The following is a 13,038-nucleotide window of genomic DNA, read 5'->3' as shown; positions in this document are numbered from 1 at the left end:
TCCGAACTGCTAGGTTGGCAAAAGCTGGGACGAGTAACAGGCGCTCACTCTGCTACGTGGCACTCGGGATTCGACCCGCCAAACTGCCGACCTTCTGATCAACAAGCTCAGCGTCCTAACCCACTGAGCTACACCGCGTCCCTAATGTTGATTAGACACCATCAGCATCAACTCTTAGCAGCCACGTAGATCCTCTTTGTGCTGATCTGTCCCTAAGATGGTTAAGGGACTTCCCAAAGATGCTTTTTTCAGGAGGCAACTGGACTTTTCTTTGAAGACGTTTCGCTTCTCACCCAGGAAGCTTCTTCAGCTCTGACTGGATGCTGAGGAATGGAAGGGTTTATACTCCTTGCAGCCAGCTGGTCATTTGCATCCTTTTAGAGGGTCGTCGAGGCCACTTGGAGGTTTATCTGTGTCCTCAGGGTCGCCTGAGGGGTGAAAATGGGTGTGGAGCCTTCTTGGAACTGCTGAACAGCCTTCCCTAAACATCATTTCTCTCCAGTCCACAACAGAGTCCTTTCAACAGTTCCAAGAAGGCTCCACTCCCACCTGAGGACACAGATAAAACCTACAAGTGGCCTCAAGGGCTCTCTAAAAGGATGCAAATGACCAGCTGTCTGCAAGGAGTATAAATCCTTCCAGTCCCCACTATCCGGTCAGAGCTGAAGAAGCTTCTTGTATGAGAAGCAGAACGTCTTCAAAGGAAAAACAAGAAAGTCCAGTTGCCTCCTGAAAAAAAAGCACTTTTGGGACAACCAGGATCTGGATGACGGAGAATCTCCACGGATATTCCCAAATGCAGCCTTGAGATTAGAGTTTATCAAACTCGACAACCTTAAGAATGTGGACTTCAACTCCCACAATCCCCTAGCAATGCCTTCAACACCCACCCACCCACCCACCCCCTCTTTTTCCCAGGACCTCACCAATTTCGGCTGTAGAGCAGCTGGCAATCCTATAGTGCGGATTCTCTTTTGTCTTGCAGGATGAGATCGAATTTGGCTACATTCAAGCACCCCACAAGCAATTCCCGGTGGTTTTAGACTCTCCGCGGGATGGTGGCCTAGAATATTTCGCCGTCAAAGAGATTTTGGTAAGAGCTATGGCTATGCTTTCCTCTCTTGTCGTGGGAGCGGAGGCATTCCTCAGTGGCAAAGACGTTTATTTATTTATTTATTTTATTTTAATTCCATTTATATCCCGCCCTTCTCCGAAGACTCAGGGCGGCTTACAAGCTTAGCAGTAGCCTTCATTCTATGTATATGCCTGCTTATTAGGGCTTTCACACACACCCCAAGCGGCATTGTTACAAAGTCAGCTTATTGCCCCCAACAATCTGGGTCCTCATTTTACCTACCTCGGAAGGATGGAAGGCTGAGTCAACCTTGAGCCTGGTGGGATGTGAACCTGCACTAATGGCAGGCAGCTGGTGTTACTTAAGGAGGCATTAGCCCACTGCTCCACCAAGGCTCAAATGATTATTTAAGGGAGTAAGCAGCGGAAGACGCATAGCAAACTGGCAGGGAAATCTGAATCTTTTTTTTAAAAAAAAAGCTTTTCATTTTGCAGCTTTGATGGAGGATCTGGACAGACTTGAACACTGCACACTACCTTAAGAAAAATGAAATTCAATGGTGAAAAAAGTAAGATTTTACTCTCAGGCAGAAAAAAACACAAATGTACAGGTGAAACATCGCTTAATAGGAGACACTCCAAGAGGGACCTTGGTGCCCTTGTGGACAATCACTTAAATATGAGCCAGCTGTGTGCTGCAGCAGCCAAAAAAGCCAATGCGATCCTCGGTTGCATCAACAGAGGGATAGAATAAAAGATCACGTGAAGTTCCTTAAAAAGCCTTAGTAAGGCCACATCTGGAATAGGGCATCCAGTCCTGGTCACCACAATATTAAAAAAAAAGATGTTGAGACTCTGGAAAGAGTGCAGAGAAGAGCAACAAAGATGATTAGGGGCCAGGAGGCTAAAACGTATGAAAAACGGTTGTAGGAATTGGGTATGTCTAGCCTAGTGAAAAGAAGGACCAGGTGGGCGACATGATAGCAGCATTCCCATATTTGAGGGGCTGCCCCAAAGAAGACGGGGTCAACCTGTCTTCCAAAGCACCCAAATGCAAGGAAAGAAACAATGGTTGGAAACTAACCCGCGGAGAGAAGCAACCTAGAACCACGGAGAAACTTCCTAACAGTGAGAACCATGAACCAGTGGAACGGCTTGCCTTCAGACGTTGTGGCTGCTCCATCTCTGAAGGCTTTCAAAAAGAGACCGGACAGCCGTTTTGTCTGAAATGGTGTAGCGTCTCCTGCTTGAGCAGGGGGGTTGGACTAGATGACCTCCAAGGTCCCTTCCAGCTCTATTATTCTATGTTCTATGCTAAAAGGATCGGCGGCCTAGTCTTAATCTTCTAAATCGGATTCCCAACTCCCGGTCCGTGGACCGGTAACGGGCCACGCGACATGCCAGCAACCGGTCCGCACAAACAAGCAAAGCCCCATCCGTGGGATGCAGGCAGCACATACACACACTTTCGGTCCGTGGAAAAACCTCTGTCCACGGAACCGGTCCCTGGTGCCCAAAAGGTCGGGGGCTGTGCTCTAAGTAAGGTTTCTAGCCCCTTAAAACCCACAAGGTTTTTCCCGGCAGGCACAACGCAGGAGGAATCCAGCCTTAACGGTTGTTTTCAAGGCCCCACGTCAATTTGTGGCCTCCAGAAACGGAATGCACAAACAGGACGCTCATATTTTATGGATGGCGTATGCTACAGCCCTGCTGCCAAGAATGGATATGGTGTGTTTGAAGGGCCCAGACATCTTGGGCCAAGGACTCCATCAAGGACTTCTGCCCCTCTCCCAAGCGCAAACGTGCTGACACCCCCCCCCCCCAAAAAAAAACCTCTGTAGGGTCCCCAACCTGGATCCTGCCACACTTCGGCACCTGTGAATTTTTTTTAATCTTTTTTTTGGAGAGGTTGCCTGTCCATTTAGCCGGATTCCTTGCGGCGAGGCGCCAGAAAACGTGGCGGTTTCTGAAGGGTAGCTGGTAACCGGAGCCGAGAGCGAGGCGCCGCTAGTCTTTCGGGGAGATGCTACTTTACTATACGTGGACTGGTCGTTCCTAAATGTAGGGAATCCATCATTTCTCCAGCCTCCGATGAGGAGCGCTGAATTGGTCACGGGGAAAGAGAGAGAAATATCATCTCTCTCTCGCTTTTGCAAAAATCCAGGTTAGTTGGCGGACCTCAGCCTTGGAAAAGATTTATTTATTTATTTTAATCTGCCTCCTGCAGTTTGTTTGGCAAAGCATTCAGAGAGAAGAAAAAAAAGGAGGCCAGAGTGCTTAAATATTAAACATCGCCATCTTTTGTTTAATCTTTTCTCTCCTCACCCCTGCCGCCTTTGTGCCTTCTCATTTTCCAACGAGGCCGAGTTAGCAAGCTCGCTAACTACTAGCCCATAGTAGCCTCTTGAGAGGCACTTAATGGAAAACAAGACTAGGAAGAATTAATTTCTCACTGGACAGAGAACAGCAGGAAGAGAAGTCGGTAATGATCAGGCTGGCGTTTTGGGACTGAGCGCGGTTTCCCACAGGTTTCTGGCCTTATCTGGCTGTTTTTGCGCGCCGCAAGTTGTTGACGTGGAGAAAAATAGTAAAAAAAAAAAAAGAAGTACAGAGTGGGGTCGTTTGCCAGCCTAGAGAAAAGAAAGTAAGTATTCCAGTATTTGAGGGGCTGCCACAAAGAATAGGGGGGGGCAACTTATTTTCCAAAGCACCAGAAGGCAAGATAATGGATGGAAACTCATCAAGGAGAGAAGCCACCTGGAATTAAGGAGAAAGTTCCTAACATTGAGGACAATTAACCAGGGGAACAGCTTGCCTCCAGAAATTGTGGGTGCTCCATCACTGGAGGTTTTTAAGAAGAAGCTGGACAGTTACTTGTCTGAGATGGTGTAGGTTCTCCTGCTTGAGCAGCGGGTTGGACTAGATGACCTCCAAGGTCCCTTCCAGCTCTATTTTGATTGAAATAATGGTACTTCCTTGGCCGAGGACTTTGCAGTTGTTTCCTTCCACTTTTTAAAACAACTCTTTTTGGGGCCTTCCGGGAGATACAGTTCAGCAGCCAAGTCCGGGATCTTTGCCCCACGAGTAGAACATACATTAAAATCATGTAGACACGTTGGAGGCTCCTCTGCAAGTGCTTGGAGAGATTGCAGCATGCCCGCTTGCTAAACCCGGGGGAATTTGCAAGAAAGCTAAAAAAAGGAACAGGGCAGCCAAGTTGAAAGAAGTTCCACACCTCCTGGGAGTTAATTGCCTGTTTAACTTTTAGCAGAAGCCAGCAGAAACCCAGGCTGTAACTCAAGCCTTTCTCCTGGTTGGCCTCCCCGCTTTCAGAATTGGGGCAGTCTGGAGGAACAAAAGGTTGAAGAGAAGAAAAAACAACGGTCGTGCAAGGTTTCCCAAATCTGTAACATCACCTGACGCTTGCCTTCCTGTCTCCACCCTCGCAGGCCGACGTGGGCACCACAAATATGCCATCCTGTGCCAAGCTCAGGCTTGGGAGATTTCTTCCCTTTCTTTGGCTCAGCGAGGAAGATGACGGTGACCCAGCACCAAGCTCTTGGAGCCCGTGGTTGGCGCCAGGATCCCGACGTGCATACCTGGCGGGACGCACTGCCCTTCCCTCTGTCGGCTCCAGCAGCCCAGTCGGGTGGATGGAATTACACCCGTATCGCCTGGATGCGCAAGCCGGCTAATTCACAGCAAAGCCAGCCTGGCACGCTTGACTGGGTCTCCGTTTCAAATTTTTTTCTGTCCCGCTCTCTTCCTCCTGCCTGCCCTGAGTGAGATTTATTTTATTTTATTTTATTATAATTTTATTATATTGTATTGTATTGTATTGTATTGTATTGTATTGTATTGTATTGTATTGTATTGTATTTTTTATTTTATTTTATTATTTTATTATTTTGTTTTATTTTATTATTTTATTTTATTTTATTATAATTTTATTATATTTTATTGTATTGTATTTTTTATTTTATTATTTTATTTTATCTTATTTTTTTGTTTTATTATTTTATTATTATTTTATTTTATTTTATTTTTTATTTTTTATTTTATTTTATTGTATTTTATTATTTTATTTAATTATTTTATTTAATTATTTTGTTTTATTATTTTGTTTTATTATTTTATTTTATTATTTTATTTTATTTTATTATTTTATTTTATTATTTTATTTTATTTTATTTTATTTTATTTTATTTTATTTTATTTTATTTTATTATTTTATTTTATTTTATTTTATTATTTTATTTTATTTTATTTTATTTGCAAGGAGGAAAGACCTCTCGCGGCTTATATCAAAGACTAGTGGCTTGACTGCAGAGAGAGATTGGCAGCCCAGATTTCACAGGCGTGACTGGCGGATAAGTTGGGGCTGCCTTCCCTTTCCCAGCTAAGTCGGATTTCCTGGGCTCGGCCTGGCTCGAGTCGTCTGAAAAGTTTCGGAGAAGGATGTGTACCGGGACCCGTACGTGCGGAAGGATATTTCTGCAGATTTTATCCTGGGGGAAGTTGTGGGGCTGTGTCTGTGCACAGGAGACCACAGCTCTGAAGGAGCTTCTTCAGTGACACGTGTGTGTGTGTGTGTGTGTGTGTGCCTCCTTCCCTTCCTCCCCTCCTTCCTTCCTTTGTCCCTCCCTCTCTTCCTTCGATTCCTTTATACGATTCCTCCCTTCTTCCCTCCCTTCCTTTTCTTCCTCCCTTCGATTCCTTTTCTCCCTCCCTTCATTTCCTTCCTTCCTTCCTTCCTTTTATTCAATTTTTTTCTTTCCTTCCATTCCTTCCCCTCCCTTCAATTCCTTAAAGCGTTTGGATAACCGCTTTAAAGCTGGCGCCTCTTTGGTGTTGTTTCACGTGCCGTTCTCACGTCCGGATGGGCAGCTCCGGTTCCTGTCGTCCCTCGCCACTACGTTCCCTTTCTCTCCCCCCTCTCCCCACATTTTACAGCAGGATGCCAGCGAAGGGAAGCAGGTTGAAGGGTTTACGGCGGCAGACCTGAGGCAAGGCTGGGATCCCTGTCCCCTCTGGGTAGACGTCTGCCAAGAAACGGTCCCTCTCTCTTTCTCGCCAGGGCCCTGATTTCGGCTACGTGACCCTGGAGCCCCTTTTTGAGGCCGTCACCAGCTTGGATTCCTTTGGGAACCTGGAAGTCAGCCCCCCGGTCTCCGTCCACGGCAAGGAGTATCCTCTGGGCAGGATCCTCATTGGGAGCAGCTTCCCCACGTAAGCGAGAAAAGTTTGGGGAAGCTGGGAAATGCACTTTATTTCTTGGCACGCACTCACAGTTGCTGTCTTTCATTTCCTTCCTTCCAACCATTCTTCTCTCGTCCCTTCCTTCCTTGCTTCCATCTGACCATTCTCTCATCTCTCCCTTTCTACTTTCCTCCCTTTTTCTTTCCTTCCTTCCTTCCACCCGTTCTCTCATCTTTCCCTATCTTCCTTCCTTCCTCCCACCCTCTCCTTTTTCCTTCTTTCCGTCTACCCATTCTTCTCATCCTTCCTTCCCTCCCTCCCTTCCCTTCCTTCTGTCCACCCATTCTTCTCATCCCTCCCTTCCTCCTTCCTTCCTTCCCTTTTCTTCCTTTTTTGTCCACCCGTTCTTCTCCCATCCCTCACTCCTTCCTTCCCTTCCCTTCTCTCTCCACCCATTCTTCTCATCCCTCCTTCCTTCCTTTCCTCTCTCCCTCCCGTTCTTCTCATCCTTCTTTTCCTTCCTTCCTTCCATCCGAACATTCTCTCATCTCTCCCTTTCTACCTTCCTCCCTTCCGTCCACCCATTCTCTCCTCTCCCTATCGTCCTTCCTCCCGCTCACACTTTTTCCTTCTTTCCATCTACCCAATTATTCTTCTCATCTCATCTCCCCCTCCCCCCTCCCTTTTCTTCCTTCTGTCCACCCTCCCTTCCTTCCTTCCTTCCTTCCTTCCTTCCTTCCTTCCTTCCTTCCTTCCATTTCTTCCTTCCTTCCATCTCCTCCCTCCCTCTCCTCCCTCCCTCCCTTTTCATCTGTTTGTTTCCTTCCTTCCTTCCTTCCTTCCTTCCTTCCTTCCTTCCTTCCTTCCTTCCTTCCTTCCTTCCTTCCTTCTTTCCTTCCTTCCTTCCTTCCTTCCTTCCTTCCTTCTCCTCCCTCGCCTCCCTCCCTCCCTTTTCATCTGTCTCCTTCCTTCCTTCCTTCCTTCCTCCCATTCTATTCTCATCCCTCCCTTCCAGCTCTGGAGGGCGCCGAATGACCAAGGTCATCCGCAACTTCCTCCGTGCCCAACGGGTTCAGTCCCTGGTGGAGCTGTATTCAGACTGGCTGACCGTTGGCCACGTGGACGAGTTTGTGACCTTCGTTCCAGCCCCTGGCAAGAAGGCAAGAAGGGCTCAACTTCCTCTCCCAGTCCACGTCGGCTTTACGAAGGGCTTCCAAAAAGTGCCTCCAGCTGGGTTGTTCCAACCCCGGAGATGAATTAACAGTAGTAATAATAATAATAATTTACAAAACTTGTATGCTGCCGGATGCCCAACCTCTGGGAGGCAGGGAGGGTCTCACTCCCTCCGTGCCACCTGCCCCCTCCCCGAATCTGACCTCCCCCCCCCCACTCCTTCCTTCCTTTCTTCCCCCAGCGATTCCGGATGCTCATGGCCAGCCCCTCCGCCTGCTACAAGCTCTTCAGAGAGAAGCAGAAAGAAGGCCACGGGGAAGCCATCATGTTTAAAGGTGGGCAGTCTCCAGCATCCTCGGTTGCACATATTCGCCCCCTTGGGGGGGGCGGGGGGGGGAAGGCAGCATAAATGGAGTGAGATGCTCTTCCTTAAGACTTGGAGGAAGCGTGTGTCTGTGTGTGTGTGTGTGGGCAGCAGTGTAATGCGTGTGCCGGAGGGAGCATTGCCAACGCATCCGTGTGCTTCTGCACAGCACTGCCATCAGTTACAGAAGCGGCAAGCTAGGGCTCTGGATAGGAAAGGCATTTGATGTGCCCGCTTCTGTCCCTAAAACAGGTGCGCAGAACCGGCAGCGTTTTTGTGCAGCGGGCGGGCAGGGCTGCAAGACTAGCGGAGGCAGGTGGCCCCGTCGGAGAGCGAGCCGAGGGACCCGCTTCACGCCAGTCCGAGCCGCGCGGCGGGAGGGGGTCCCGAAAGGGTGGCATTTTATTACCCAGCCGCTGGGCCTTCCAAGTGGGCCATGCCTCCTGACTTCAAAAGGAGCTGAAGCGGGCTTCCCAATTGCACGGAGGGGAGTCGTCTCCAACAGAGATCAGCTGCCAGGCCCAGGGGGTCCCTGGGCACCCCTCAGCTGTGGCCTTGGCTTTCCTGGTTCTGCCTTCCTGGCCTGGGGCAGGTGGGCTTTGAAGGGGAGGGGACCGAAAAGGGGAGGGTTTTTCTTGTGCATGCCACACTGTGGTCATCCACAGGAGAACACAACCCCTCACGTCTGCACTCTCTCTCTCTCTCTCTCTCTCCCTTTCCCTCCCTCCCTCTCCCTTTTCTCTCCCTCTTCCTCCCTCCCTCTCCCTTCTTTCTTCCTCCCTCTCCTTTCTCTCCCTCCCTCTCCCTTCTTTCTCTCCCTCCCTCCTCTCCCTCCCTCCCTCTCCTTTTTCTCTCCCTCCCTTCCTTTCCCTCCCTCCCTCCATCTGCTCCATCCCTCCCTCTCCCTCTCCCTCTCCCTCCCTTTTTCCTTCCCTCCCTCCTCTCCCTCCCTCTCTCCTCTTCCCCTTTGCCTCCCTCTCCCTTTCTCCCTCCCTCCCTCTCTCCTTTCTCTCCCTCCCTCTCCTTCTCTCCCTCTCCCTCCCTCCCTCTCCCTTCTCTTTCTCTTGCTCCCTCTCTCTCTCTCTCTCTCTCTCCCCAGGATACTCCGGCACAGACACCAAACGCGTCACCATCAACAAGGTCCTTTCCAACGAGATTATGGTGCAGGAGAACCAGTATGTGCAGGTGAGGCTTTGCAAGGAGGGGTGTGTGTGTGTTTGTGTGTGTGTGTGTGTGTGTGTGTGTGTGTGTGTCCGTTCAAAGTTACAACGGCACTGAAAAATGGGGCTATTTTTCACACTTACGACCATTGCAGCAGCCCCACGGTCACGGGGTCAGAATTCAGACGCTTGGCAACTGACTCGTATTTATGACGGTCGCAGTATCCCCCGGGAGGGGGACACGCGGCCTCCTTTTGGCGACCTTCGCTACAAGCAAAGTCAAGCCAGAGTCACTGAAGGACCGTGTGGCTCACTTAGCGGCTGCAGTGATTCGCTTAGCAACCGTGGCGAGAGAAGTCCCCCAGTGGGAGCGAACTCACTTCGCCAGTGTCTCACTGAGCAACGTAAATTTGTGGCCGTGAACTGAGGACTGCCCGTAGTTTTTTCATGGATTTTTTTCGGTTGCGTTTCTCTGTCTTGTGACGGGTCTTTCAAGCTGTGGCTTCCTGTGACTGAAGAGGGCGCCCCCCCCGCTCAGAGGACACCATCTGACAGAGAAGTGAGGTGGGGGCTGTTTGGGGGCTCCAAATTCTGGGTTTTCTTCCCCCCAGAGGTGCATTGACTGGAACCGCGACATCCTCAAGAAGGAGCTGGGCCTGCAAGAGGACGACATTATCGACCTGCCTGCCCTATTCAAGATGGACAAAGGAGGGAAAGCCATGGCATACTTTCCCAACATGGTGAGCGTCGGAGGGGTGGGGGCGCTGCTCTCCAAGCCCCCAGCCCCAGCAAGCCTTGGCAACATCTGTTTGGACCTTCCTTTGCCCTCCCCCCCCGCTCCCGCCGCTCTCATTTCTTAAAATAATTTGCAGATTTGCTTCTTGCAAAACACCCCCTGCAGACATTGGTACCCGAGTTGACCTGGGTTTGGGTTTGCCCGAGGGGCGGAGTGAGGAAAGCCCCCCCCCCACACCCAAAAAAACATCAGGCATGGCAGCCCTGGATGTGGATGCTGCACGTCAGATGCTTTTCTGCCTCCTGGCATTATCTAGGAGGGCGGATAATAGCAACACCGCTTAAACACTTCTTACCTCCCTTCCTTCCTTTCCTTCCTTCTCCTTCCCTCCCTCCCTCGCTTCCTTTCTTCCTTCCTCCCTTCCCTCCCTCGCTTCTGTGGTGGCACAGTGGTTAGAATGCAGCATTGCAGGCTGGCTCTGCCCCACAGCATGGAGTTCGATCCTGACTGGCTTCACAGTGCTTCTCTGAGTGGTTTACAGAATCAGCCTGTTGACCCCCACAGCAATCTGCCTCCTCATTTTATTGACCTCGGGAGGAGGGAAGGCTGAGTCGACTTTGAGCCGGTCAGGATCGAACTCCTGGCTGTGGGCAGAGCCAGCCTGCAATGCTGCATTCTAACCACTGTGCCACCACAGAAGTGAGGGAGGGAAGGAGAAGAAAAGGAAGGGAGGAAGGTGAGGGAGGGAAGGAGAAGGAAAGAAAGGAAGGGAGGGAAGGAGGGAAGAAGGAAGGGAGGGAGGGAAGAAGGAAGGAACAGCAGTAGTCCTTAGATTTATATACCACTTCACAGTGCTTTGCAGCCTTCTCTGAGCGCTTTACCGAGCCAGCATATTGCCGCCCCCCCTTCCCCCCGCCAGCAATCTGGCTCCTCATTTTACCGACCTCGGAAGGATGGAAGGCTGAGCCAACCACGACTCGGGATCGAACTGCTGGCAGTGGGCAGAGCCAGCCTGCAAAGGCTGCATTCTAAGCTCCGCGCCGCCTCGGCTCTTCAAGGGCCGTCGTCCTGCCGGGCGCTCGCTTGTCCCCTCCGAAATACGAGGCCGTTTCTGTCCCCACCCCGCCCCCCTCAAATCCTCTCCCCGTTTCCCCTCCCCGCCCCCTGAACTGACCTAACTCACCCTGGCCTTGGCTCTTCCTTAGCCTGGCGCGCCCCTCCCTTCGGCACGTTGCTTTGCGAGAGAGGCAACCGTCGGGCCCGTGAGCTGAGAGGCCTCCTCCCTTTCGCTCTTCCCTCTTCCCAGGTGAACATGATCGTGCTGTCCAGAGACCTGGGCGTCCCCAAACCCTTTGGGCCCATCATCGAGGGGGAGTGTTGCCTGGAGCAGCACGTCTCCTCCTTGCTGGAGCCGCTGGGCCTGGCCTGCACCTTCATCGACGACATCTCCTCCTACCACAAGTACCTGGGCGAGGTCCACTGCGGCACCAACGTCCAGCGGAAGCCCTTTGCCTTCAGCTGGTGGAACGTGGTCCCCTGAGACCGGGGGTGGGGTGGGGTGGTGGTACGCTTTCAAGACACACACCGTGGCCCTTCTCCGTGCCTGGCTGACCTGCCGGAGCCAGCTTGGTGCCGCGGGGGGGGGGGGACAAAAAAAACCAAAACCCTGTCCGAACGCTACAGAGAAACCCGTCGTGTTGATCGGACACGGACCGTCTTTGAGGAGCGTTTGCAGGACCCAGCCGGGTGTCCTGACAACTCTTGTGTGTGATGTGCGTTTTCTTTGCCCCCCCCCCCAATTCCTTCCTTCCTTCCTTCCTCTCTCTCATTCACTCTTTCCTCCCCTTCCCTTTCTCCCTCCCTCATTTTCCTTCACTCCTCCTCCTCTGCCTTTCTCCCTCTTATTTTCTTGCCTCATTCACTCATTATCTCTCTCCCTTTCTATTTTCCTTCATTTTTTTCTCCTTTTCTTTGGGGCCTTTCCCTTTCCCCATATTTCCTTCCTTTCCTTCGCTCAATTCTCCTTTTCTCTCCTTCCTCTCTCCCTCCCTTTATTTTCCTTCCTTCTCACTCATCCTTTTTCTCCTTCTTTTCTGCCTTTCCCTTTCTCCCTCCTTCCCTTTCTCCCTCCCTATTTTCCTTCCTCGTTCACTCATTTTTCTCCTTCTCCCTCCATTTTCCTTCCTTCTCTTCTGCTTTTCCTTTCTCATTTTCCTTCCTCATTCACTCATTCTTTCTCCCTTTTCCTTTCATTCGCTCGCTTTTTCTTTTCTGCCTTTTCCTTCCCTCTCTCATTTGCTTTCCTGCCTTCCTTCCTTTCATTCACTCATTCTTTTTCTGCCTTTCCCTTCCTTCCTTCCTCCCTCCCTCCTTTATTTCCCTTCCCTTCCTTCCTCTAACGTAGCCAAGACAAAGACCCTCCCGCACGCAGGTGGGGGTGCACTTGGCCTTTGTTGAGGGGGGGGCCACTTTGCAACAACAGGAATAAAAATGAGGTGACACAACAACCGTTGCGGCGTGGCCATTTTTTTTTTGCAGAGCGTGTGCTGGGAGGGGTCTTGCAGAGTGCGATGTACTTTCTGGAAGAGGGGATTTGCGACGATGATTTTATTATCCCTCGAACAAACCTCTTTTGGCGCTGCTGCTAAGACTCCTTGCCCCCCCCCCACACAAATCCATGCACCGTTCCATAGCCGGAATAATAGCTTACCTGAGGAAATTTGGGGGTGGGGGCGGTAAAAGTTTGGGGTTGAATTAAAAGCTTTTCAGCTGGGATTGGAAGGAGACCCAGCGGTTCTGGAGAGATGGGTTATTTTGGTGATGGTGGGGGGGGGGAGCCAAGGGCATTGGGAGGGAGACAGGAACGCTTCCAGCAGAGGGAAAAAAATATTTGCCCCTAAACTTGTTTAGTTTAATGTTGGATTCTTTTTCGCGGCTCTCTTAGGCTGGCCGAATCTGTCCCGTTTGAGGGTTTGGGGGTTTAGTGACCACGCAAATCAGCAACGGGCTGATTTAACAAGTCTTACATGCGAACGCGGTGTGGCTCAGTGGGTTAGGACGCTGAGCTTGTCGATCAGAAGGTCGGCAGTTTGGCGGGTCGAATCCCGAGTGCCGCATAGCAGAGTGAGCACCTGTTACCCGTCCCAGCTTCTGCCAACCTAGCAGTTCGAAAGCACGTCAAAATGCAAGTAGAAAAATAGGGACCACGACGGTGGGAAGGGAACAGCGTTCCGTGCGCCTTTGGCGTCTAGTCATGCCGGCCACGTGACCACAGAGACGTCCTTGGACAAGCGCTGGCTCTTCGGAAACGACTAGCACGCATGTGCGGGGGA

General features: G+C 50.9%; 1 protein-coding gene across 1 annotated transcript in view; it reads left to right on the top strand.

Annotated features, from left to right (window-relative positions):
- LOC308675721 (protein-arginine deiminase type-2-like) overlaps positions 1-12,950 on the top strand; it is a 26,728-nt gene extending 13,778 nt beyond the window's left edge. The window contains exons 10-16 of the mRNA XM_081341239.1: positions 986-1,093; positions 6,152-6,303; positions 7,289-7,433; positions 7,688-7,781; positions 8,910-8,995; positions 9,582-9,710; positions 11,013-12,950. Coding sequence (XP_081197365.1) covers positions 986-1,093; positions 6,152-6,303; positions 7,289-7,433; positions 7,688-7,781; positions 8,910-8,995; positions 9,582-9,710; positions 11,013-11,246 — 948 coding nt within the window. The 3' untranslated portion in view covers positions 11,247-12,950. The remainder of the gene's footprint in view (positions 1-985; positions 1,094-6,151; positions 6,304-7,288; positions 7,434-7,687; positions 7,782-8,909; positions 8,996-9,581; positions 9,711-11,012) is intronic.
- Positions 12,951-13,038: the final 88 nt, after the last annotated feature.

Source organism: Vipera berus, assembly GCF_964194415.1.
Source record: "Vipera berus genome assembly, chromosome: 17".
Taxonomy (NCBI): domain Eukaryota; kingdom Metazoa; phylum Chordata; class Lepidosauria; order Squamata; family Viperidae; genus Vipera; species Vipera berus.
The sequence above is the reverse complement of the archived record's forward strand: the minus strand, read 5'-3'. Positions and strand labels throughout refer to the sequence as shown.